The following is a 26,744-nucleotide window of genomic DNA, read 5'->3' on the forward strand; positions in this document are numbered from 1 at the left end:
GTTAACACGAACCCTTGAAGCAGTAGTGAATGACACTACTTTTGCCCTAGGTAACCTGACCGAAGAGCAGTCTGCTATGAGACTTGTTGTTCTTCAAAACCGCCTTGTCCTTGACGTCATCCTGGCCGATAGGGGCGGGGCTTGTAGAGTGATCGGATCTAGTTGTTGCATTTTCATTCCTAATAACGCACCGTCAGTATACAAAGCCATCACAAGGCTTCATGAGATAGCTCACCAGATGCACCAGAACCCAGGCACCTGGACTTGGTCCGGTTGGTTCTGGAGTGTGATATCCGCCTGGGGATGGAAAGTACTGTCATTCCTAGGAATAATACTCCTCATAGTATTCAGTTGTTGTCTCTGTCTACAATGTGGGCCAGCGATTTGCGGCTTGTGCGCCACAGCTTGTATTCCCCGTCCACGCCCACGATACCGTGCTCGAATGAAAAAAGACGAGCAAATGATGTTATATGAACAGATAGATGGTCTCATGAAAATAGATATATCCTGAAGGGAACGTAGGGGACAAAGAGGGAATGAGGAAAATTGAATTTATATGGCCAGGTATGTCCCCTATCGTGTACCCCAACGTTCTATGTATGTGCATGACCTCCATGCATTTCCCCTCCATGGCCGAAAATGAAGACGCATATGCATTTGCGTCCAACGTTAACATGTCATCTACCAAGTCCTCCATGAAAGCAACATAAATTCGGTTTCTAGACCCATGTTGCCAACGTCTTTACATGGTGCACTTTTAATAACACGAAGCACACGTTTTCCACGTTTTTCTGGCTCAGCCGAGCCAGGCCCTGAATTGAGGCTCCGAGTCTTTTCTGTCTCTGAAAGCTGCAGTTTAGGTATGCATCCCTGACCTCTGCCTTACTTCCTGCCCAGCAAAGCGGTGCCCGGCTCGGCCTGGCCTGCCTGCCAAGACAGTATTTTGCCTACAGTTATCTGTTCAGCCTCCTCGAAAACACATTCCAGTCTAGTGAAATAGGTAAACATGTTTCCGGCTGCAGAGCAAAAGGCCCTTGCCTTCCTGTGTCCTTGCAAGCGATTTACAGCACCCGTTACCATGGTAGGCCCATGGCCCCCGCGCATTGTACCAAGACACGTATGCACCCCCTAGCATTCAGTGATGTATGGCCCCTGCCCGAGAGGCCTTTTGCTTCAGATAATACATCCTCCAAACATGAGATACCAGATATGCTATAGGTGCAGGTCGTTCTGACATCCCAGACACCAAGACTCTTCTACTAGAGCTAAAGTCAAGCCCCCCAGCTCTCCCCAGTTACACGTCTTTACCACGTCATGCTTAGTTGCGCGCGCATACAGAGTAAAGGTTTCTGCTGACCCTGCAGAATCTTTCTATGCATCCACCCACTTGTGACACTTTTGTGACGTTTCTAGCACACACCTCCGTGTACGCCTATTACACGCCTACTTTTACGCCCATATGTTCTTATCTTCTTCTTTTCACTTGTCACGCCTACTGTATTCCATGCAATTATACTGTTTTACTATATATAATGTGTGATGTTAATAAAATGTTGAATATCCCTTCCTGAACCTTAGTGGTGATGGAACTCGATGTCCAGCTTCTCGAGATGCTTAATTAAAGCCCGTATGACTCAGATACCACGGACTCTGCCTCTCATTTTATTGAGCTATCCTTTATTGTCATTTAATGTATAGAAAAATTGTCCCGGTAATTTTATTTACCACAGGGGAAAAAACTTTATTCACAGCTGCAGTATTCAAGATTGTACATCACAGTTAACCGTGTCAACACACCGGCTGGTGTTTTGTATTTTCACCCCGTGCATATCCCATTATCTCGTTACAGTGGTACTAGCAGGAGACGATAATAGTAATAACACACAAATCTTTCACATAAGCTCCTAAGCATCAGCATCAGAGAATATACATTAAAAGTGTCCGAACATTCCTTTTCCCACCCACCTCCCCCCACCCTCTTGCTTTCTTGAACTTCCCATCATCCCCTGGCAGTTTAACAATTCCAACCATCTAGATGGGAATTGGACTTTTCTGGCTATTGTAGGCGTCAGCGTATGCTACATCTTGGGGTGTTGTTGGTTATGATGTGGGAGGATCTGGGGTACATCGTCTCCCTCTACAGTTCTTGTGGCCTCTCCTGTCCTGACTAATTCCCCGGTCCGGTACCCGCTGCCTGGGTTAGGTCCTCGCTTTCCAGTGTGATAAGCATAGTCTCCCATTCCTGGGATATGGGGAATTTCCGGAGACCACGTGTTTCTTCCCTCCTAAGTGTTGTCCCCTCCGCCCTCCCCCACTTAAGCACTTCTGCCTGCCATAGGTGTATCCCGGGTGGTCTAGGGGACTTCCATCTCATCGTTATTGTCAATTACATCACATGCTATTACATCGCTTTCCTTTACAACGCGGTCATTGTTACAACTCGAAACCTTTACAACGCCAGTCATCAGATCTACTTGCTGTAGGGGGTGAGCTGGACTTAGGAATAGTGTAATTTACTATTCCAACTCCAGCCTGTGCAACAGTAGGGAAACTGCTGGAATAGTATATCATGCTATTCCTTATGTTAGAGGGCCCCTACAGCAAGTCGATCAAATGACTTGCATTGTAAAGGCATTGCGTTATAACAACGCGGTTGTTGTAACAACCGCGTTGTAAAGGAACTGCGGTGTAATGACTGCGTTGTGAACACTGTCTCCCATTATTTGCTACATTGCTAGCACCAATATATTGATGTCTGTCATTTTATGCCTTGCACTCTTCAGTTCAGTATAACAAGTACTCTATAAAGGGACTGCATAGTATGCAGCTTAATGGGGTTTATCATAGTGTTCTTTTACTGCACTGATTATGATGTTGTGACAATTGCCTAGTTGGAAAAGTAACTACTGATTTATGTTGTGTTGGTCTATGGTTTATGTATAATCTATTTTTATATAACATTGTGTGAAGTCTCTTTTGTGGTGTATTTATTGTGTCACTGATGTGAGTGTGATGCGCAAATGCTTCACACATTTCTCCTGGGATAAGCCTGACTGCCCTTTCCTAGCTACCCAGGGGTGAGCAGAGGTTATCTTGGGTGTGTAACTCGCTTACCCTGACTAGGGTGGTGGGTTCTGCCTGGCTTAGGTGCCTACCCTAGCCAACCGAAACCCTATATCTAACAGTATATTCCTCAGGATTCCCGTCAAAGCTTAGCAAAGGTTGGTTATAGTCCCCAGGCCATACTGGTTAAGAGAGGAACACCCTTACCCACACCCAAGACCCTTTATCCATTGGCTGGGGGAATGCACATCAAACCACAGGAGAGCCAATAGAAGTCAGGTGACCTGATATTGGGAGACAACTTTCTGAAAGTGGCATTTTCAAAATAGTTATTTAAGGCCTGACTTCACCATTAAAGAGGATTTCACATTACAATTAAACTGAGAGAAAAAAGTATTTGCCTAGTTGTTCCCAAACTGAATTTAATACTTATTGAATGTAATAATAAGCAGTTAGTCTGTGGGATGCCAGCCTGGTCGCAGTGAATAGCAATTGATTTTGGCAGATTTTTCACTGCCAGAACATGTAAGACTTCAAATATACATATACTACTTAAAAAATACAAAGCACACTGCCCTACAAGCAGTAAGGACCTACCATTGGGGTATTGTCGAAGTATTAAGAAGGATGGTTTAGGCCTGCCAAAAAGTTGATTTTGCCACATAAATATGGCAGTTTACAACTGCACTACAGGCTACAGTAGCATACCTGAGACATCTTTTATTGTACTAGTTTTGTGGGTGGCACAACGGGTTGTGCAGCCGACTAGTAGCATTTATTGTGCAGGCCCTAAAGACATAAAGTACCATATACTAGGGTCGTAGAAGTAAATTAAATGTACCAGTCAGTGGTATACCGATTTACCATGTTTGAGAGGGAGAGCACAATCACTTTACGGCTGGTTAGCATGAGTAAATTGTGCAGACTCCTAATGCCAACAAAAATGGTTTCAGTAAACATAGAGTAGTGAAGGCTAACAATCTGAGGGATTACCACCAAAAAGATGGTCATGTCCAACAAAACCCATCTTTAACTATCAAGGATTAGGCAGTGTATGTCTCTAAAAGGATGAGAATATCCCTTGACTTGAGGGCTCTAGAAGTTCTGGGTTAATGCCTCTTAACTCCTGGGGGGACGAACCGTATAGATAAAGAAGACAGTCCACAGTCTGACAAGCAGTGGAATGATGTGAAAGCTCTTAAGTAGAAATGCCTCACACTGGACAATTCAAGTCCTTCTCTATTCAGCTAGTGTTCAGGTCAAGGGGGGATGGGTCACCACAACAAGGAGGATGAAATGAAAAGAAAAACAGTATAAATTGGGACAGGTAGTGTGTGTGCTTACAACTCAGTGGATGTAGAAGTGCGGTGAGGCTGCCTCCCCTGGTCTCTGGAGGGTGGTAAGGAGGGCTTCTTGGTACTGAGCCAACATGTTTGAATTCTTTGTCTTGCTAGCGGCTTTAAGCAGGCAAGGTCAGCAGATGCGTCAGAAGGACAGGCCTGTGGAGTTCCATTAGAGCTTATAGGCTTGTTCTCAGTCAAGAGGAAGTGGCAGCACTCAAACTCATATTCTGTAAGCACTACAGCAGCAAAGTATGTGCAACTCTCTGTCCAAAGAGGTGTTTGTTTACCTGGAGGGGTACTTGAGCTTATATTTCTAAGGCACAAGAGCTGGACACCAACTTACTTCCAATTAGTTATATTTAATCCATCACAGTTTAAAATCCATGCTCTTTGGGGCAGAGCTTCCCTCAGGAGACAGGTTTCTGTGAAGTGCTTTCCTTACAGTCTTCCCAAATTGCATTTCATACCCCAGCCAATGTGTATCTGGCCGTATACATCCAGCTGAGGCAAGCTCAGGAAATTCTATTCACCCCTTCCAGACATATCTTGAAAGCAAAGGAAAAGGGAGATGTTGGGGATTGGCTGTCATTGGTTTTTCTTTGGCAGCATTCACTTTCCATTATACAATACTCATTCTTACAAATGTAAAGATGTATGCAATCAACTTAGGAAAAACCTAACAATACGAGCACGGCTGGTGATCATGAACTGTTGTGCACATATATTCAGATTTTATTGCAGTCTTCAAACACAATCTTGACAGAGATGACAGCCAACGCGCCAAATCGGGCTTCCTCAGAGCAAAATGGTATTTTGAATGTCAATGGAACTTCAGTGTGATGTCCCACAAAGGGCAGACCTAATTCTTGAGTATTGAATTAAAGCTGTCTAAAAAATGAAAAGGTCCACGTGTTTTCTATTTACAAGTGGATGCCAGTCTGCATGAAACATGAACTCAGTGCTGACGCAAAGTTTGCTTTCAAATGAGTTATCCTCTAGTATGTATAGTGGTCAAGTCAGGGTAAGTAATACATAGTTCTCCGTGTGGACACTATAATAGGTGTCACTGGATGTACCAAGTTAGGTTGCGAGGTACGATAGAGCCGTCCAACACCCGGTTCCGAATCTTCGTGGTGGTTAGTCTAGCTGAGAAACCGCGCGAACAAGATGGCTGGCCAGGGTCCGGAGAAAAACGACAGAGAACAGCAGTAAAATGGCGGCCAGGACAAAAGTAGAGAAGTCCATGAGAGTGACCCAGTGAGTTCTTAAGGTGCGTCAAGGGAAACTGCTGGGACCTCGATGCCGCAGCAGCGGTCGGTCCATACACTGCGCCCCCTGCAGACTAGTCCGGCGGTCCGTCTGTCGCCCCTGAAGCTGAATCTCGATCTGCTCCGGAGCCCAGGGAATTTGTTGGGTCCTCGATGCCATAGCAGTGGTCGGACCTTCCACTGGGCCCCCTGCATACTAGTCTGGCGGTTTATCCTGTTCCCAAAACCTTCGGGACACGACCCTGGATCGGACCCTGCACTGGCATCCCTGCACATTGGTCCGGCGGTCGATCTCGTACCCTGGACCTTCAGGACACTACCCCGGGCTTCCCTGCGTTGATGCTCCTGAAGCGCCCCTGAGACGACCGGGTGTTATTGTCATCGCCCCTGGAGCTGCAGCAGGACGCTGACTGAACACGCTGCGGTGAATGTTGCACACGGCTCGCCGCTTTACTTATATGAACATTTCCAAACATGCAAGAAATAAATAAAGCAACCTTCCAGACTGTCCCAGGAGACTGGACTTATCTTAGAAAGAAGGCCAGCCAGCATCTCCTATGGTTTTTGCTTCTGCACCGCAAAACCTATAATTGCTGCCACCAGCCAGAGTTTGTGCAGAGGTGGGTGAGGTTAAATACTCTTTCAAACCTACAGGCACGTGAACCCAACTGAGGGTCTTACCATATCAGGCCTACCACTGGGTGCTCCTATTGAGCGCTAAATATACAGTTTGATGAGTCCTTCGGGATCAGAGGTTCTGCAGGATGCTAACGATAAGAAAAAGACTGGTGTACATGTACTTTCAGTGAGAAATTACAACAAGCATTTGCAATGCAATAGGTCTCGCAATGGTGAAAGCTAGAGCTCTTGGTGTTGAAAATGACAATATTCTTTACTTTAAATTTTTTGTATGCAGTGGAGTTATATTTGCATAGCGCTATCACCATTCGTATGACCTTGCAATGCTGGAGTACCAGAAAATGGGAAATAAGTTATCAGTCAGGGGAGACAAGAGTAATATGCCTGATAGAAAAAAAAGATAACAACATCCTGGAAATAGCAAACACTCATAGGGAATGCAAGAATAAGTAAAGCATGTGAAATGTAGGCAGGAACAATATATTTACCTTGACACTGGTTATGAATACAACCACTCTATCTAGCTTTATTTCGTTTTTTTTGTATTTTTAACTTTTTTTTCTCTGCCTGAGGCTGCGCTTTCGAATTGAAAAATCTTATTAGATACTGCAACTGACTCAAACGTCATCCACCCTCAAGCACGAACACTAAAATGCTCCACAGGCTATTAGGAGCTGTAATAGATGTGGACTGTGCGTGCCTTTTAAATGCTAGCTGGAAACCTGCTCAGGGTGTTTCCAGCTTATCTTTTGTGCGTCCATGTGTTTTCAGCTCTTTGCCTTCTCAACAAGAGATGCTTTGAAGTGGGAGAGTGATGGGGAGGTGTTTGTGTGTAAGCATGTGCACTGTGCGAGTTGGGATCCACCAAGATGCAAGTCTCACTATTGCACAAAGAGCGACCATTTTTCCTCTGATTGCTTGACAAAGTTGCATGAAAAAGTGATAAATTCCCCAATGAAATTAATTAGAAGCGTCTTCACCCGTATGCCATGGATTAACGATTGTAAACATGCTCCTACTTTCAGCCATTATTTTCAGACGAAACGCAAGGTTGAGTCACAAAAAAGGGGCACCAAGTCGGTCTCTAGATACTGCAGCTGACTAAGATGTCAACCACCGTGAACAATCAACACATAAATGCTCCACAGGCTTTTAGGAGCCCCTTACACACTTGTATATCTGCACTTCTGCAGTTGCACTCGAGCAGCATCAGTGGTAAGGCTAATAATAACAGGCAGCCACAGAGAGACAGCAGCAACAAAAAACAAGCATTCAAAATGCAATATGTCTCGCCTTTTATTAAGTTAAAGCCATTTGCTTTGCTAATGGTATTGTATAGCAAAGCAAATGGCTTTAACTTAGTCAAAGGCGAGACCTATTGCATTTTTAATGCTTGTTTAATTATGTCTCGGAAAGGATAAATGGAGCTATCAAATTCTACATTTGTATTTTATATCACAAAAATATGAAGGTAAAAGGAGTTCACAAATAATTAACATATTCCTACTTTTTCGACACAACAATTACACAGTGGCCATCGATGAAATGTTAATTTTGTGGTTGAAGTTTGCAAACTTTATAAAGTCCATGTTAAAAAAATTCCTCAAAATTTCACACTGAGTGATTTTATGTACTTTCCGCCTGCAGGAGACTGGAAAATATCTCCCAGAAAGTTATGTTCTGCCTGAACCAGTCTCATGTTGGTGTCGTATGCACTTTTTTTCCCCATGAAGTATACTCTCACAAACATAAAGCCCTGTTAGATACCCATATACCACACCATGCTCTATAAGTATGTAATGTGTCATTTTGTAAAATCTTCACAGGAAAAAAGCTACCCAAATTTGCATAGCCTAAGAGTCAAATAAATGTACCATAGGTCTTGAGTGTGTAAAGTTATCTATATTTTCCCTCCTCAAGGAACCTAAACAAACCATTTCTCACCCCTCCCCAAGAGTGTTCAATCCGCTCATCTCTCAAAATGTGGAATGCAAAGAAAGAGGCGGAACATAAATATTGGCTAGAATGATCTGAAGAGCTCGGTTCTGGGCGGCAGAAAGCACACAGTCGACGCAGTTTACAGTAAACAATGTCCTCCAGGGCACAAGTCCTGAAAAAAGAAGTGGGGGGACGCCCAAAGACAGGAAGTAACGTCACAACAGGAAGTGACGCCACGAAAGGTAAAGAACATAGAAGTGGGGGGAGTGACAGTGACGATGCAAAGCAAATGCACCTACTAACATACTCATTAAGACCCATTCGTGCTACATAAGCGGGTGCAAATGCAATTAACAGGGCTGGCTGTCAATAATATACGCAGCGGCATCAGCCAGGTACTACCAGCCCCATATACATATCCTGTATTAGTCGTATGGATCTGATACCCCTGTACGCTCACATGTCCAGGGTACGGATCCTTCGCACTCCGTAACAAATAATGTTTATAAAAGTATTTTGGGTTATTTTTACTTCCAATTTTTTAGAATTAAAATCCAGGATACGTATATGGGGCTGGTAGTACCCTGCTGATGCCGCTGCGTCAATTATTGACAGCCAGCCCTGTACTTGGGAGATCTACGGGGCAGCGGTGCCGGTAAGTAACGCCATCATTGAAAGTCCAGCTTTTGGGCAGGGGGGACGACGTCCACCCGGTAAAATAAGTTTAAATAAGTGGGGGGACGCCGTCGACCCGCGTGGTACCCCGACTCGAGCCCTGATGTCCTCACACTCTGTTCCTCATACCCGTTCTTTCATGACAGCTTTGCTGCGTGTCACGTGACAGTAGGAGGAGACCTGCGCTTTCTACCATTGGCTCTCACACAAACTGCCCCGCAGAGGCCTCCGTCCTTTAGGAGAAAAAAACCTCTCAGGAAATCTGCAGTCTTCACCTTCAGCATAGGAGCCCTACTCCACCGCAGACCACTGCCATAAAAACCTGAAGTGTGCTGCAACTTCCTCCAATAAACACACCCAATCCATGCTAGCAAGACCTAGAGCGGGACCATACCGACTGTATTTAGACATTAACCAATGTGATCTATTACTAAACTAGATATAGAGCACGTCTCTACTACCCAAACGAAAAAGCAATACACAAGTGTTGGATGGAAATCCCAGAAAAGCACAAAGAGGATGTCTAGATTAAGATAGTGCTGCAATACTAAAGTAATGGCAAAAGAGGCTATACATGTATCAAAGGAGAATGACTGCAGCTTCGAACACCATAGCTGCTTACAGGAAGCAGCCGGCAAGCTGCGTACAGGAAGCAGCATTTTCGTTGACAACGAACGCATTGCAAGATGGTGGTGGACTGTCTACAGTCCGCACGTACGCACGCATGCTGTCTGCTATGGACAAATGGAAAGAGCAGCCATGTTTGTCCATGCAGACGCGTGCATGAAAGCCCTCTGTAGAATACCCAGGCAAGACCTAATGAAAGAGTTCTAAAAAAAACACATACGGAAGAAAACGAGGAGGCAGTAATTGGCTGGTGCTTCCCTGGGTTGAACGGAAGTGAGCTATGAGCTGCCAGAACAAGTCTGGATGCCTCAATTATGAGGGGAAACAAAAGGGGATGATGGACGGAGCATTTGGGCAAATCAAACACTCACCCCCAGTCACCTGATCTGGGTTTAATCCATCACCATTTTTTAGCTCACTCAGCCACCCCAGTTCAGACATGGCCATATGCAAATCAGTCTGACTCTGTGCCTCATGGGAACAGTCCAGCCCGAACTGCCAAGCCATTTCTTCCCTGGATCGTTTGCTCAAACGCTCCGTCCATCATCCCCTTTTGTATCGCAATTATGAGGGGCACTGGAGGGAACCTATGGCAAACTGCAGGCGGGCATAAACGTGGTGTAAGTAATTACAAAAGGTCTTGCAGACCTGCTGCACATGTTGTCCAGGTCTCACAGAACAATTCCAATTGCTTCATATTATCTGTCTCCATAACATATGTGTACAGACCTGAGTGACAACACTGACAATTCTTTCCTTCTGTTCATTTTAGAGTTGTTTACTATCAAGGTGACTTCGCATATATCGTTCAAAGCAAGCCCTCCAAACGAGGATTACAAATCGAGCCCTCCAAACGAAGCTTTCAAATCAAGCCCTCCAAACGAGGCTTATAAATTGAGCCCTCCAAACGATGCTTTCAAATCGAGCCCTCCAAACGAAGATTTCAAATCGAGCCCTCCAGACGAAGCTTACAAATCAAGCCCTCCAGGTGAAGCTTCCAAAGATGACAAACAATCAAAGCGTAAGTACATGATAACTATTTATGATTGATTATTAGGTTTGCAACTGTGGTGTCTGCTTGATATATCTAACTGTGGCACCTGTTTGTTGTATCCGTTGCTTCAAATATGCATGCTCATTCAAGAATATGAAGGTAATGAGATACAGCTCTTAGAATATTCAATGAGGAGATGACATTATCATCATCTATGTCATCATTATCAAAGTTTTCCATTATTATTATTATTATTAACGAGTTTTATATAGCGCCTGGTTACCCTTGGGCATCCCCGCGCTCATCCAGAAAGAAACGCTACCACAATAGACACAAGAACTAGACAGGGAATAGATAAGTTTTTAAAAGTTTGCGGAACCGTAGAAGGCTTGTTTCCGAGCGTAAGTGCAGAGGGAGAGAGTTCCACAGGGTGGCCACGTTTATGGAGAACCTTCTGCCACCGGTTCTTGCCTTCCTCGCCCTCATAACCTGCAGCAGGTGTTGGTGGTCAGAACGGAGAGAGCGGGAGGCCTTGTAAGGCTGAACCATATCCCCTAGGATAGGTGGGCCTTTCCCCTGCAGAATTTTGTGGGCCATACAGAGTGCCTTAAATTTCACCCTCTCTCTGACAGGGAGCCAGTGCAGCGCCTTCAGCGCAGGGCGATCGGACTGACGCCTAGGAAAGCCCGTCAGGAGCCTGGCGGCCACGTTCTGCACCTGCTGCAGTTTGTTCAGGGTGGATTCTGGAGCACCCAGAAACAACGCGTTGCTGAAGTCCAGCCGCGAGATGATAAGCCCCTGAATGAGTAATCTCCTAGAGGCCACTGGGAGAAGAGGCAAAATCTTCCGGGCTGATCGGAGCAGGCCAAAACACACGCCTGCGGTCTTTTTTGCGTGTGTTTTAAAGGAAAGTTCCTGCTCGAGCCACACCCCCAGGCTCTTGATCTCCTGCTTGGGGGTGGGTACCGGTCCCAGGCAGTTGGGCCAGCTGCTAGGAGATAAGGATGGAGGGGAATTCCCCAGCAGCATCAGTTCCGTTTTGGAGCCGTTAAGCTTGAGAGCTGAGCTGCACATCCACGTGAAGATCTTATCCAGACACGTGTGCAGCCGGTCGGGTTGGTAAGCCGACTGGGAAAGGCCTACCACCAGCTGAGTATCATCAGCATAGCTGATAATCTTGATACCCAGAGGCAGTACCACACTTCCAGAGGGGCCATAAAAACGTTGAATAAGGTAGGGCTCAACGATGAGCCCTGTGGCACACCACACTGGAGAGGGACTGAGGATGATTTCTCGTGGCCTTCCCACGGTATACACCCGTTACAACGCATCTTTTACTCCGCACTACCATTACAACGCGACTTTTACAACGCATACTATTACAACGCATTGCGCTGGGGGGCGCTCTAGGATAGGGAATAAGTATAATTTACTATCCAACACCTTCCCTAGGGTCCACGGGGACTGGAGTTAGAATAGTAAATTATACTTACCACTATCCAGCACCTCAAAGTGCTATGCGTTGTAATGGAATGCGTTGTAATGGTCGCGTTGTAACGGTAGGTAGTTGTAATAGTATGCGTTGTAACGTCATACATCCCCTTCCCACACCTCAAATGTCCGGCCGTCCAAAAAGGAAGCGAACCACTTGAGAGCCATCCCGGAGACCCCCACCCCGACAGCCGTTGGAGAAGCACCTGATGGTCTACGGTGTCAAATGCAGCACTGAGGTCCAGGAGGATCACTGCCACCGATCCCCCTGAATCCAGAATGCTCCTAGCATTCTCCACGACTGCCAGCAGGGCAGTATCGGTCCCCTGACCGGGGCGGAAGCCCGTTTGGAAGTCGCCCAGAAGGGAGTTGGCCTCCAAGAAGCCCGATAGGCGACTATTCACCAGCTTCTCCGCCACCTTACTAAGGCCAGGGAGCAGGGAAATAGGCCTAAGGTTGGCAAGGTCGGCTGGGTCCAGGTTAGGCTTCTTCAAAAGAGCCTAAACAACCGCTCCTTTCCAACTAGGGAGTACCACTCCTTGGGTGAGAGACAGGTTTATAAGGTCCGTCACTGGGCCGCCGATGGTGGAGGCTACCTGCTTCAGATATTTCATGGGTGCAGGGTCTTTCGGAGAACCACTTTTCATGGTCGTCAGGACTGTGAGAACTTCCTCCACAGTGACAGGACCAAGAGAAACCAACTCTGCTGATCGCACCCTGGGCTGAGGGCTTGAGCTACCACCAGAGGAGAAGTCCTCGGATAGCCGGGGGAGAGATGCAAGGATGTTATCAATTTTAGTTTTAAAGAAGGAGGCCAGTTCTGAGCATTTCTCACGTGGGTCCTCGTGAATGACCTGAGGTTCGGGAGTTTTCAGGAGTTCTTTAATGACCCTAAATGATTCTTTCGAAGAGTTGGCCGCCGAGCCTATTCTCTCCTCAAAGAATCCAGATTTTGATACCCGAATAGCAGATTTGTAGGTACTAAGAGCCGCCCGATATTCCCTCCGGCTCGTTTCGCTCCAATCTTTCCTCCAGGTCCGCTCCAGCCTCTTGCAGCCCTTCCTCAATGTTCTCAGCTCAGATGTATACCAGGGCGCCGATCCCACTCTCGTCCCCCTAGTAAGTTGTTTCTTTTTGGGGAGGAGAGCATCCAGCGAGTTAGTAAGCCAGAAGTTTAAATTCTCATCTGCAACTAGCGGGTTAGACCCAAGGGGAGGCCGAGACGCCTCCAGATGAACCGCCCATGCGTCCACTGGGAGCCTAGACCAGGCTCTTTCCACGGTGTGTACCCTAGGGGCCGGCGCAACTGGGATGTCAAACTGCCACAGTGCAGGCACCATAAAGTGGTCTGTCCAAGGCAGAGCCAGCGCTGGGAGTGATTTAAGGTCGTCCGAATTAGAAAATATAGGGTCCAACAAGTGGCCTTTCCCGTGAGTGGCACCCGAGTTAGCCAGGTTGATCCCAAAAGCTTTGAGATCGCCTAGCAGATCTACTCCCAGGGAATTGGAGGGGTCATCAAGGTGGATGTTAAAATCACCTAAAGCAACAAACTTACCCGTTGAGGAGGCAAGAAATGCGGTAGTTTCTAGAAAGGAGTTGAAAAAGTTTCCCAGGGTTCCAGGAGGGCGATAAATCAGCAGTCCTACCATGGACGTAGTAGATGACAAGCGGAGAGAGAACTGGCAGCTCTCGCAGTCGCTCACCCCTCCATCCTGAGCTTTGCAAACTAGCGAGTCCCTATAGAGGATAGCAATTCCTCCTCCCCTCCCCACAGGCCTGTCCAGATGGGATATGAGAAAACCTGGAGGGAGTGCTCTGACCATATCTGGGCCCGAGCTGGAGGAAATCCAGGTCTCAGTTAGAAATAACACATCCAGCTCGTGGTCCAGAATGAGGGAGTTGATTTCAGTAGCATGACTAGGTAGGGACCGACAGTTCAGTAACGCCATGGAGAGCACTGATTTAACAGAAGCCGAATCCTGGCCCACAACACAAGCCCTGCAAGGTAGGAACGGGGACGTTCCCTCCTGTGCAAATTTACATGTGGTAGAATGCAGCCTCCGCCATGACATGAGTTCCTCAATTCAATTCAATTTTATTTATTATGTTTTGGCTCTCAAAAGAGGGCCACATAAAATTTACAAAATAAAAGCAGGAGACAAGTACATATCAAAATTATGACGTTTGAGAAAACATATTTAAGTACAAAACTAACATACAATAACAAATCTACAGCGGGTCGCAATGTCAAACATCTCCAGAGGCATATTAATAAATAGCTAAAAAACCTTTAAAAAAGTTAAAAATATGGAAACAGAACATTTCATTAGGAGGCCAATAAAGTGCATGGAGAAAGCCGTTCAAAGTGGAAATGCCCAGACGGATACAAATACATTTTAACCATCTGAGACGCAATTTACAGAGCGCAGGGCAGATCAGTAAAACATGCATACAATCCTGGGTACTCAATTTACATAACTTGCACATAGAAGAAGAACCATACCATTTAGATAAGAGTAGATTTAAAGGAACTAGGTCGTAACGTAAAAGAAATCAAAATCTACGAATACCATGCGGCAGGTTCCATGTAACATATGGTTGGGCCAACTTCATCACATAGGAATTAAGGAGAAGGTCTACATTCCTTTTTTCACAGATTAACTTTTTATCAGACTGAAAACATAGATCCCACGAGGCCTCTTTTAAAACGAGTTTTAACTGTAAGGGAGAATACAAAAACAAAGTGTTTTCATCTAATTTTAGAAGGGTTACGGCTTTTCTAAAATTCCTTACAAGTTGAGAAAACTCTTTAAAATTACCCAATAATTCGCTTCTGAGGAGAGCTCTCATCGTCCCTAATTCAGCTCTAGCCAGGCAGGCCACCCATCTTACTAGGGCACATAATCCCTGTACACAGCTGCTCCTGAGACCGAAGTCGAGCCTGCAGGAGGCCAAAGAGCACGCAGTATTTAGGGAGGATAGGGATCTTAGGAGTCTCCCCTCAATCTTATGGCAAAAGTCCCAATATTTCACCTCTATAAGTTCTATACCATACAATATCGTAGCGGGGATTTTAGACCTATACACCTCCAATAAGCACGAGAAGTGCCTTTTCCACGTAGCCTGATAGAGGGAATTTAAACCTTTGCCATGGGCAAGGGCTTTGCGTGAACTATGCTCAATATCGAGCCTCTCACTCAAGTTAGCCGTGATGATTTTCCCCAGGAAGGTATAGGAGTTAACAACCTCCAGTTTTTGGCCGCCGATATACCAACCAAAATTTACAGATCGGCACTTCTTCTTACCGGCTATGCACATGACTTTACTTTTGGATATATTAATCTTCATGCAATGGGCAGCAGCAAAGACATGAAGAGCATGTAGCCGATTTGTAAGTCCTTTAGGGGTCAAGTCTAAAATAAGGACGTCATCGGCATACATCAAGCAGGATATAGAAGTCCCCCCCACCACCGGGGCAATACCCTCTCGGACAGACAAGGCGGCGGGTAGGTCTACCGTATATAAGGAGAACAAAAGGGGAGCCAATAAACAGCCTTGTTTGAGGCCATTCAAAGATGGAATTTGATGGGATAGCCCCCTTTCGCCCCCTAGCAAGACCCTACACCAGGTCTCTGTATGAAGAGACCGAACCAGCTCCAATAGATAGGCTGGAATGCCAAGAGCTGCCGATTTTCTCCACAGCGTTCTGCGATCTACTTTGTCGAACGCTGTGGAGAAATCAATAAAAGCGGCATACACAACCCCCCCTCTCACCTGCACGTATTTATCAGTAACCACATGGAGAGCGGTGAGGTTGTCTAACGTACCGTGGCCCCTACGGAAGCCAGTCTGTTCAAAAGGCAAGATATTGTTCTCCTCGACCCAATCGGAGAGGGAGTTTAAAAGACATTTCGCAAAGACCTTTCCGATACAGTCGAGGAGGGCTATCAGACGATAATTGCTGGGGCTATCCCTAGTTTCCTTCTTAAAAATAGGGACCAAGATACTTCCCCTCCAGGAGGCAGGTACCGTTTTAGACAAAAAACAGGCTTTAAACAGTGGATACAGGATTTTACTCCACCTTAAAGGATCCTGTTTCAGGACCGTCATGGGGAGTTCGTCAGGACCCATTGCCCCAGAGGCACGCATGTTTTTTATAGCCATCTCAATTTCTTCCTCTGAGGGATAATTAATGAGTCCTTCGGGTGTTGCATCTAGGGAGATATCTTCACCTGTAATACCATTCCCTGCATAAAGGTCCCGGTTATAAGTAATCCATACCTCTTCAGCTATAGGGATGGGAGAAGGACTTATTCTGGTACCAAATCCCTTCCCGATTATTGCCCAGAATTCTCTGATCCTACCATGAGCAACTGATTCCCTCAAATTAATCCAAACAATATCCTCCTTTTCCTTTTTTTATTTTCACCTTTAGTCTGCATCTCTTTCTTTTTAGCCTAGAAATTTCTTTTTCTCGTTCCATAAGTCTATCTAGATATTGCTCACGGACAAGTTTATTTATTTCCTTATTCAGGCTGCGCAGTATACTAGGCACCACTACCCCTTTTCTAGGGCGAGAAGTTTTTTTTACATGTAAAATAATGTTTCGCATGAATTTTTCAAAATAAACTATTTTATGCCCACGCCACTCATTTAATTCTAATAGAGTTTCAGATAATAAATCCTGTACCCCATTAATGGCGGAAGGATTCCAGAAACACCTTCCCGAGGAAGCGTGGAAGGCAGCGTCACTGCCGTCAAGAGACCAAGGCGCAGTGGGCATAGTATTTAAAGAAATTGTTATAAGCAGTATACTATGGTCGCTCAAAGATGTAGGCATAATCTTAAGATCCTGAATATAAGGAAACAAGCCATAGTCCGAGATTGCATAATCCAAGATAGAAGACCCAAAAGGAGACTTATGTGTAAATTTGGCAGGCACATCGGACGGGAATCTCCCGTTTAGTATAAGTCCCTCAACGGCCGCTAGTTCTTTTAGCAGAATCTTCCCTCTTTTATTAGTCACTAACTTATCAGGGAAGAGTGGTTGGGTAACAAAGTGCGCCTCTTCTTTAGATTTATTTCTAAAAAGTTTCAGACTAGCATTGGAGATTTTGCAGTTCAGATCTCCTACAAGAATAATTTCCGGAGGGGATGCAACATTTTTAATTTGATCAATATATCGAAATACCTGCTTCAATATGGAATTAAAACGCTCTTCTGGGGGAATATACACATTGAGGATAACAATGGGTGACTTTATACAATTACTAAACAGATTTTCAATAGTTATAGCGTGAAGAAATTTACATGGGTCGATATAATGGGAAAATCTCCACTGCAATTTATTTGATAATAGACAAGCAATACCCCCCCTAGCGTGACCTTTCTTGGAAGGGGCAGCTGGCACTTCCAATGCATAGAAATCCTTCGAAACATCCAGCTTATTAATACACCAGGTTTCCTGTATACAAATCACATTTGCTCCTAGAGAGAATAAAAAATCAAATTTCTCTGGGCTACTGTGAATCCCTGCCGCATTCCAAGAAATAATTTTCAATGGGATGTTAAAGATGATGAAACAATTTGGGGTTATCTGTGGTTTTTGTAGATAAAGCACTGTGCAGCCAATTCCACCAATTATTATCCTCTATGAGGGTGGAATTCTGAGGCAGCGGGAGTGGCTTTACCTGAGAGACCGAACGTTTTCCCTTAGAGACCCAAATCTTCAGGTCTCTAAGAGGGGAGGCTACCCCATTTTGTTTATCACCCCTTAGTACCATCCCAAGGGAAGGATTTGTATTACCAAGGTTAAAAATAGGGAGAACATCAATACCTGTGCGTTGAAAATTCTCGGCTTGCTGTAATATCACATTTACAATGATAGGAGAATAAAATTTAACCCTTATACTCAGCACCCTGTCTCCACCATACAAAGAGACTAACTCAATGTCCCTAGATTGAATGTGGTGAAGACTTTCAATCTCGCTAAAACGCTTAAGAAGCCATGCTCTGTTTAGGGGTAAGTCAGCATCAAATAAAGGTAAAAAGTCTAACACAAGAGTATCCACATGCGCCTTTGAGTTTTTTGAATGGCGCGCAGGAAGAGTGCGGTCTCCAATCTCTAGGGCGGAAGAGAAAGGAGGGGCCAAAGGGTTAAGGGGCCCAAGTGGATATAGGATTGGGGCTCTTGTCGCAGTCAATGGAGAAGAACTTGGAAGAGGGCCCTCCATTTGCGGCATAACTTCCAAAGACGTTGGTGGGCACAATTCACTTTCCACCTTTAGAGATGTAGAAGAGGGTGGACACAATTCACTTTCCACCTTTAGAGATGTAGAAGTGGGATCCAAATCTATTTCTTCGTTCTCCAGTGCAACCTGAGAGTTTTGGAAGATTATCCGTCGTTGCCTTTTCTTCCTGTATTTTCGGATTGGTTTCCTTTTATTCCCTTTGTTATTTCTATGTTTACCGTTTTTTACCTTTACCTCTTGTTTATCTTCGGTAAGTTCTTTTTTATTTTCAGACATGAAGATAGGGAATAAATCTTGAACCACTTTAGGGCCGGAAGTAGATTTATTTTCTTCCTCAATCTCTAGAACCGAGTTCTTAACACAATTAGGCACTGCGGTTAAGAGCCGCACTACAGTATGCATTCCATGAACTACTGCTGCAGCCTTTATGTCAGAATCCACTATGGGCACATTTATTTTCCCATTTGGAGAGCTGGGTTCAACCTTGGAGGGGGGGACACTCCTCGTATCTGGTGATTTTTGTAACAATGTCTTCAGTATTTGGGTAACTGAATCCAGGATACAATCCGAGCTGCCTACAAATTTCCCCAGGAAGAATAGAATGGAGGCTAGTAATTGTTCCAAAGCAATCATGGATTCTGAGATCGGTTTCTCACTAGCTTCCGCTGGGCGACAGATACCAGATAGATTGAGACCCGAGCTCCTGGAAACATTTAACAGATCGGACATATCCTGTCCGTTTAACGAAGGGGTACTACTATACAACATTAACCCAGATGGAGTAGCACCCCCCGAGGGCTTAATAGGGTCCTGAGTCTCCAAATTAGCTGTATTTACATAGCGTCCACAAAGTTCAAGATCAATGGATAACGATGACGAATCCCCACCCAACCTGTCATTCAGAAGAGCTTGAGGCATAGGTGGTTGATTCGCAGGTTCTCCTTCAGATACGAGAACTCCAAGATTACTCTCCCCCTTCCCTTCAGAGTGTACAGGGGAGGGATACACCGCTGCTACTGTTTGCGGTGGCGCGGTCAGCAAAGGAGGAGATGAAGAGTCTGTGACACCTTGAGTATGATCCTCCTGGACCGCGGCGCGGAGAGCTTCCTTTGCGGCAAAATTAGGCTTCTTAGCCGTAGGAATGTCCCATAGCTCAAAGAGTTGGCATTGACCCTTCAACGGGGGATTATTCACAGATTTATTTCTTGTGCGGATGGTATCTATTTTCGCACCAGGTTTTCCTCCCACTACCCTTCCTGAACGTAACTTTTCAGACATCTTCTGCAGACTTATCCCACAAATCAATGTTTTACAAGTAGTTTACCTCCAGAAGAATAGACACGAGATAATACAATGTTCATAAAAGAATAAATATAGTTCTGGAGATGCAGCAGTAACTGACCAGCAGTAGAATGCAAAAGAGCGACAAAGTAATTTCAATAAATGATCCTTCATCCAGCTGCCAAACGTATATGATATAAAAAGCGACAAAGTCAATGAAAATAACAGGGCCCAGCCCAGCCTACCTCAGCCACTGAGGGCCACAGAGGGCCCGCCCTTTGCCCGGGCTTCGCCCGGCGTCCCGCGAGACGGGGGTGTCGCCGTATTTCTGCGCCTCCTGGCGCGAAACTGACGCGGCCTGTGCCGCTAGGGCTGCTGGGAAACGTAGTTTTGCTGGCCCTGCACCGCGCTCCGCTCGATGTTACTACCTTTGCAAATCAGGTTGAGAGAGCGGGAGGCGGGCGGGCAAAGACGCTGTTGCGATGGCCCCAGCTGCAGCGTTTGATAGCGACAACAATCCAGGCAGGGTTCCACAAAGATCACCCCCTCGACCGGGGTGTCGCCGTATTTCTGCGCCTCCTGGCGCGAAACTGACGCGGCCGGTGCCGCTAGGGCTGCTGGGAAACGTAGTTTTGCTGGCCCTGCACCGCGCTCCGCTCGATGTTACTACCTTTGCAAATCAGGTTGAGAGAGCGGGAGGCGGGCGGGCAAAGACGCTGTTGCGATGGCCCCAGCTGCAGCGTTTGATAGCGACAACAATCCAGGCAGGGTTCCACAAAGATCACCCCCTCGACCGGGGTGTCGCCGTATTTCTGCGCCTCCTGGCGCGAAACTGACGCGGCCGGTGCCGCTAGGGCTGCTGGGAAACGTAGTTTTTGCTGGCCCTGCACCGCGCTCCGCTCGATGTTACTACCTTTGCAAATCAGGTTGAGAGAGCGGGAGGCGGGCGGGCAAAGACGCTGTTGCGATGGCCCCAGCTGCAGCGTTTGATAGCGACAACAATCCAGGCAGGGTTCCACAAAGATCACCCCCTCGACCGGGGTGTCGCCGTATTTCTGTGCCTCCTGGCGCGAAACTGACGCGGCCGGTGCCGTTAGGGCTGCTGGGAAATGTAGTTTTGCTGGCCCTGCACCGCGCTCCGCTCGATGTTACTACCTTTGCAAATCAGGTTGAGAGAGCGGGAGGCGGGCGGGCAAAGACGCTGTTGCGATGGCCCCAGCTGCAGCGTTTGATAGCGACAACAATCCAGGCAGGGTTCCACAAAGATCACCCCCTCGACCGGGGTGTCGCCGTATTTCTGCGCCTCCTGAGACGAAACTGACGCGGCCGGTGCCGCTAGGGCTGCTGGGAAACGTAGTTTTGCTGGCCCTGCACCGCGCTCCGCTCGATGTTACTACCTTTGCAAATCAGGTTGAGAGAGCGGGAGGCGGGCGGGCAAAGACGCTGTTGCGATGGCCCCAGCTGCAGCGTTTGATAGCGACAACAATCCAGGCAGGGTTCCACAAAGATCACCTCCCTCCTATACCTGACACAAGTGCGAGGTGGCTCTGATGGATCGAGCATAAGGACCAGCCCTGAGCCCGTCTGGGCCCGGACGGGCACAGACGGGCTGAACTCTGGCATAACTCCGGCGTCAAAACGGCGTCCCCGCTGCGCTTTACCACTGCGCGTTAACATGGCTGCCTATATGCTCGCAAAGCGAGTAAAAACAGGACTAGCGCGGTGGAACACACTCACCCAGTATGGCCGCCAAGTGCAAGGGGCAGAGGGACCCGCCAAACGCGGTGAAATACACAATTAAATTGCGAGTGAGATGATAGCCGTGGGGGTGTGCGGGCCAAGCTGGATTAAAATCAGGGGGTAAGTGCAGAAAGAAAATAAAAGTAAATTTGAGCAAAAACGGGAGGTTTAAAAACAGAATACTGCCAAACACAAGCGCTACAGGTAAGCGCTACCGCTGGAAATAGAGCGCGCTGCTGGGATTTGCCTGCCTATATGCTTGCAAAGCGAGTAGAAACAGGACTAGCGCGGTGGAACACACTCACCCATTATGGCCGCCACGTGCAAGGGGCAGAGGGACCCGCCAAATGCGGTCAAATACACAATTAAATTGCGAGTGAGATGACAGCCGTGGGGGGGTGCGGGCCAAGCTGGATTAAAATCAGGGGGTAAGTGCAGAAAGAAAATAAAAGTAAATTTGAGCAAAAACGGGAGGTTTAAAAACAGAATACTGCCAAATACAAGCGCTACAGGTATGCGCTACCGCTGGAAATAGAGCGCGCTGCTGGGATTTGCCTACCTATATGCTCGCAAAGCGAGTAGAAACAGGACTAGCGCGGTGGAACACACTCACCCAGTATGGCCGCCACGTGCAAGGGGCAGAGGGACCCGCCAAATGCGGTGAAATACACAATTAAATTGCGAGTGAGATGACAGCCGTGGGGGTGTGCGGGCCAAGCTGGATTAAAATCAGGGGGTAAGTGCAGAAAGAAAATAAAAGTAAATTTGAGCAAAAACGGGAGGTTTAAAAACAGAATACTGCCAAATACAAGCGCTACAGGTAAGCGCTACCGCTGGAAATAGATAAGCTGGCTGGATAAGTTTTTAAACAGCACAGGGACAAATTTGAGAATTTGTGCAATGCTCCTTCTTTTAATATATTACCCACTTGCCTCATTAAGCTGAATTTTTTTGCTGGGTCCATGGGGCTCCACTACATCAATGTGCAAAGTCAAACACAAAATGTCACTTTCTTCTGAGTGGCTTATTTTTTGTCTCTTTATTTTTTCAAATCACGTCCAACAAGTATTTTGTGATGAACATGGTACCTGCTTTGGTGCCACAGATTAAGAAAAACATATTTTAACTTGCTTAACGCTCATCCACTCTACCATCGACAACACACTATCATACGTGGCTTGTCAGATTTTAGGTTCCATTGAGGAACAAAGAAATAGGAATTCGGATCACCTTTACTTTTGCCTGCCTCCCTGGCCGGGACGGAATTATAACCGGTACAGAGGCTTGCCAACTGAGTTGCATTAATACAGCCCTCAGGAAGTCGTGGGTTAATCCCGGACGACGAAACACGTGTTGGCTGGAGCAACTAAAGAAAAGAAAATTAAAACATAAGGAACCATTTTGAATTTTTCTATGCATTGTACTGGTCTTGTTTTAACAAATGGCAAATATTGTATGTGTGCTTGGGCTTGCGTTCAAGTATTAGATAGATCCCCAGTGGTCATGAAATTGGAGGAGTGGATGATTCTTCCTCCCTTTAGCACCTAAAATAGGCATTACTTAATAATTGAATACTGGTATTAATGATAGCCAATACCACAAGGGGTTGTATCATCCCATACAGTGTTCAAAAATCATGTAATTCACACATTTTTCATTGGATTTGATCATTGCTGGTAAAGAGTTTCATGAGTTATGATATGGCGATGTGTTTCTAAAAAAATCATTGCTGTTTTCAAAAGCCACAATTAATGCCAACAAGATATTAAAAAAATGTTTATAGTCACTTGGTAAAATAACAGTCCCATCCCTACATGTTCAAAAGTAATTTGTGTTGTGACTTTTTAGTTCTTACCTTTTGTTATTATGATAATACATAAACGTCCTTCTTGAGATGCGCAATTCGCTATATGCTTCAGTTATCACCCTCCTTGTGGGTACACGTATATAAAACGAACACTATAAACAATTATGTTTTTGTTAGTGCATACATATTTCCCACTGTGTATGGGTAATGTGTAAGTGGTAATAGTGTAACAGAATTTTTTATTACAAGTGATAGAAACCTCCTTCTGCCAACCTAGTCTGATGTAAGTCAAAAAATGGGCATTCTAGCTACTCCCAAACCATTATACCAAGCTCATGTCGAATCTGTGATTCAGTGAGAAAGCAACTGGTAACAGATGGCTGGGTAACCTGGAATATGATGGTCAGCATTTGTACCTAAAAATGGATCTCTCTTTTTATTCTCCCGTAAGTTACTCTTTTTGAAGGATCTATAGTAGATGGAATTAACCTAATCCCTCTTCATTGGAGCTGGGGCCTTCCCAGAGCTCCCAGATTCACGATATTGCAGCCTCTCGAAAACTGGCATTTTGTTTCATCTAGTAGTTCCCTTCTGCTCACCTCCAAAGGTGATAAAGACATAGCTGCAGGCAACGTGTGAGCACAAGGCAGAGAGGAGGAGAGCAACAGAAACATGTGACGCACTTCGTTGGCAGCCTCAGGGGCGTAACAGAGGCCTCTTCAGCCCAGCAGTGCAGGGGGGTCCCAGACATTCAATGGTCCTCCAACCGTTCCAGATGCACCCATTCAGCCCATGGTCTAATACAATCTGTAAGATATACGAGACACAGGGGCCTCTTATCACATTCTGCAGAGGGCCTCATCATTTTTGTTACACCACTGAGCCACCCCATGAGGAGGCACATTTGATTATTTCTGTATACAATTATTTTGTACCATAAGCTGCATATCACTGCAAGCCAACTTCATAGAACTAAATGACAATGGATACTTCTCCTGTTTGGTCCCACAGAACAGCTGTTTGTGATGGTTTGAGGCTTCCAAATTTCCATAGTTCATGAACAGCTAATAAGCAGATAAGTGAGGGAAGGTGGATATGCCCTGTTCTGATGGCTCTCCTTGTAAGTCAGAGACTTCCTTTATTCATTTGTTTTTCAGTGCTCTTTTGAAAGATGTTGCCCTGAGAAGTGCATTCTGATAAACACGTCTGACCGCAGATTCCTCACCTTATAATATTCCCCAGAAGCTAGACTGGATCCGGAAAGATTTCTCCAGCAACGCCCTTTGTGCTGCTAGTTGGCAACATATTGCCAAATAATGGCTTTGTGATTGCTCCATACCGCCCCAGAAGTGACAGAGTGGAGCTACATGTAAGTGCTACCCCGGCGCACTGATGTTAGTTCCTTTCTTTTCACACCTTCTGATGGGGATCTGGATCTCCACACCAAATGTTTGCAGTCTTCCAACCACTCACAAATGAAATCCATTGAACTAGGCAACAATGTCCCCCATTCAAGACATCCCAAGACTGTAGAAAGCAGACTCATACAACGTTTGTCGCTGGTGTCTGAGCTTGGAGCGTGACTCAAAGTTCTGTACTAAATGTGCCCACATGCACCAGGGTGATACGGGAACGAGAAGCGAAGCTGTACATCTCCGAACATAAGTCACAGTCCTCATCGCTACCTGATGGGCACTTGGTCAAAGCCTTGTACCTGCTCACATGTAAATAGGCAGGCGATTCAGGCATCACTGATGGGCTCCTGCTGACCCTGATTTTCTTACTAAACATCCTACTCTAGAGAGCTATATGGTTCAGCCTCCCACTAGTAAAGTGAACCCCAATTAATTTGCCACAACTCTGGTTAGAGAGTCCAAGAGGATTGCTGTGTTTGGCAAACATATGTTCTCCTCTGCCAGTTTCCAGTTGTGATTGGTAAATGCTTTATGTTTACTGGGTTTCTACACACATGCCCTCTGGGACATGGCCAGTAAAATCGTGCTAGGAGTCCTGGAAAGACCCTAGGTCCTTTTTGGCTCAGACAATTAATGATGGACGAGACACAGCTACAATAAAAAATATAGAGAGCGACCCTTAGACCACAAGGGGACAGGGTAAATAACAATGTAAAAACAGATAAATTCAAATTCCTTCCATTTACTGTAGAATCAGCTATACTGTCACATATGCTCAACTTGCTCAGATTCAAAACCTTCCCTCACTCATACTGCATATTGCTCAAAACCCCATGTATAAGTAGAACCACAAAGGCACATAACAGTCTAGAAATTATTCAAACATTATGATGCCAAGGCATGTATTACATTCAATGTTTATTAAAAATATAGATTCTAATTCGAAATACTTTAAAATTCCTACATATACCAATCATGTGCATATATACTCCTTGTAATGGTATAAATTATTATTTCAATACACAAAGCATCATATGGAGAAACAAATATCATAAAAACATATACACAAAAATAATAACATTAAAACCACAGAGGGTTGTTATGTTGACGCGTTTCGGTGGATCTTGCTTTCGCAACACCTTCCTCAGGAAAATCAAAAACAGAGATCTGCAAGGAAATTTTTTAAAAAACAGAATCAATCTTAAGCCTTGGCAGTCGTTTACATAGTTTCAAGGATATTTCATTATTACATAAAAATGCATTACTGTACATATTATTGTATTACTGCCCCTTAGGCAAGAAATACATCCCATCCTGTGCTCTTTGTGGGTCCCACTTATAGACTAAGATAGAAACACATCTCCGCCATTGACGGCGAGGAGAAGAGGCCACGCCTACCTCTAGGCCACGCCCACCCGCCGCAGTATATAAACGCTGTCTCAAGCGCCACACGAGTAGAACCCTGCAATCTCCTGAGGCGGAAGCCGGGAGACGACGGAATCTTTATTTTAAAAATTGTATCTTTCCTGTGTCACTCATAAAATACTTTGCTGATTTTAAACGAGCACTCACCTGGTTGCCACCTTCTTAGCGGGCCAGTGAGACGCTTAAACAGCGACTCCTTCGCTGCAACGACCACCTCAAAACAAATGTTTTGCCGCCATTGACGGCGAGGAGAAGAGGCCACGCCTACCTCTAGGCCACGCCCACCCGCCGCAGTATATAAACGCTGTCTCAAGCGCCACACGAGTAGAACCCTGCAATCTCCTGAGGCGGAAGCCGGGAGACGACGGAATCTTTATTTTAAAAATTGTATCTTTCCTGTGTCACTCATAAAATACTTTGCTGATTTTAAACGAGCACTCACCTGGTTGCCACCTTCTTAGCGGGCCAGTGAGACGCTTAAACAGCGACTCCTTCGCTGCAACGACCACCTCAAAACAAATGTTTTTCCGCCATTGACGGCGAGGAGAAGAGGCCACGCCTACCTCTAGGCCACGCCCACCCCCCCCTCTTCCCCTTTTTAGGGATGTGCATTTACCGTACGCGCAGCGGACGGGCGCAGCGGGCGCGCCGTCAGCGCGCCGAAGGCGCGCCAAAGGCAAGCCCGTCTTCGCCCGTCCTCGCCCGTCCTCGCCAAGTCCTCGCCTCTCGCCAGACCCCTTGCCCAAAAAATTGTTTACGACAGTAACACTCTGCGGTCGCTTAACAT

General features: G+C 45.9%; 1 protein-coding gene across 1 annotated transcript in view; it reads left to right on the plus strand.

Moving 5' to 3' along the window:
• The window catches only part of LOC147709124 (uncharacterized), a 3,078,084-nt gene that overhangs the window by 2,039,571 nt on the left and 1,011,769 nt on the right, over nucleotides 1–26,744 (plus strand). The window contains exon 27 of the mRNA XM_086927727.1: nucleotides 10,326–10,574. Within this exon, the coding sequence (XP_086783853.1) occupies nucleotides 10,326–10,574 (249 nt within the window). The remainder of the gene's footprint in view (nucleotides 1–10,325; nucleotides 10,575–26,744) is intronic.

The sequence above is a fragment of the Lissotriton vulgaris genome, chromosome 6, assembly GCF_964263255.1.
Source record: "Lissotriton vulgaris chromosome 6, aLisVul1.2, whole genome shotgun sequence".
Lineage (NCBI taxonomy): Eukaryota > Metazoa > Chordata > Amphibia > Caudata > Salamandridae > Lissotriton > Lissotriton vulgaris.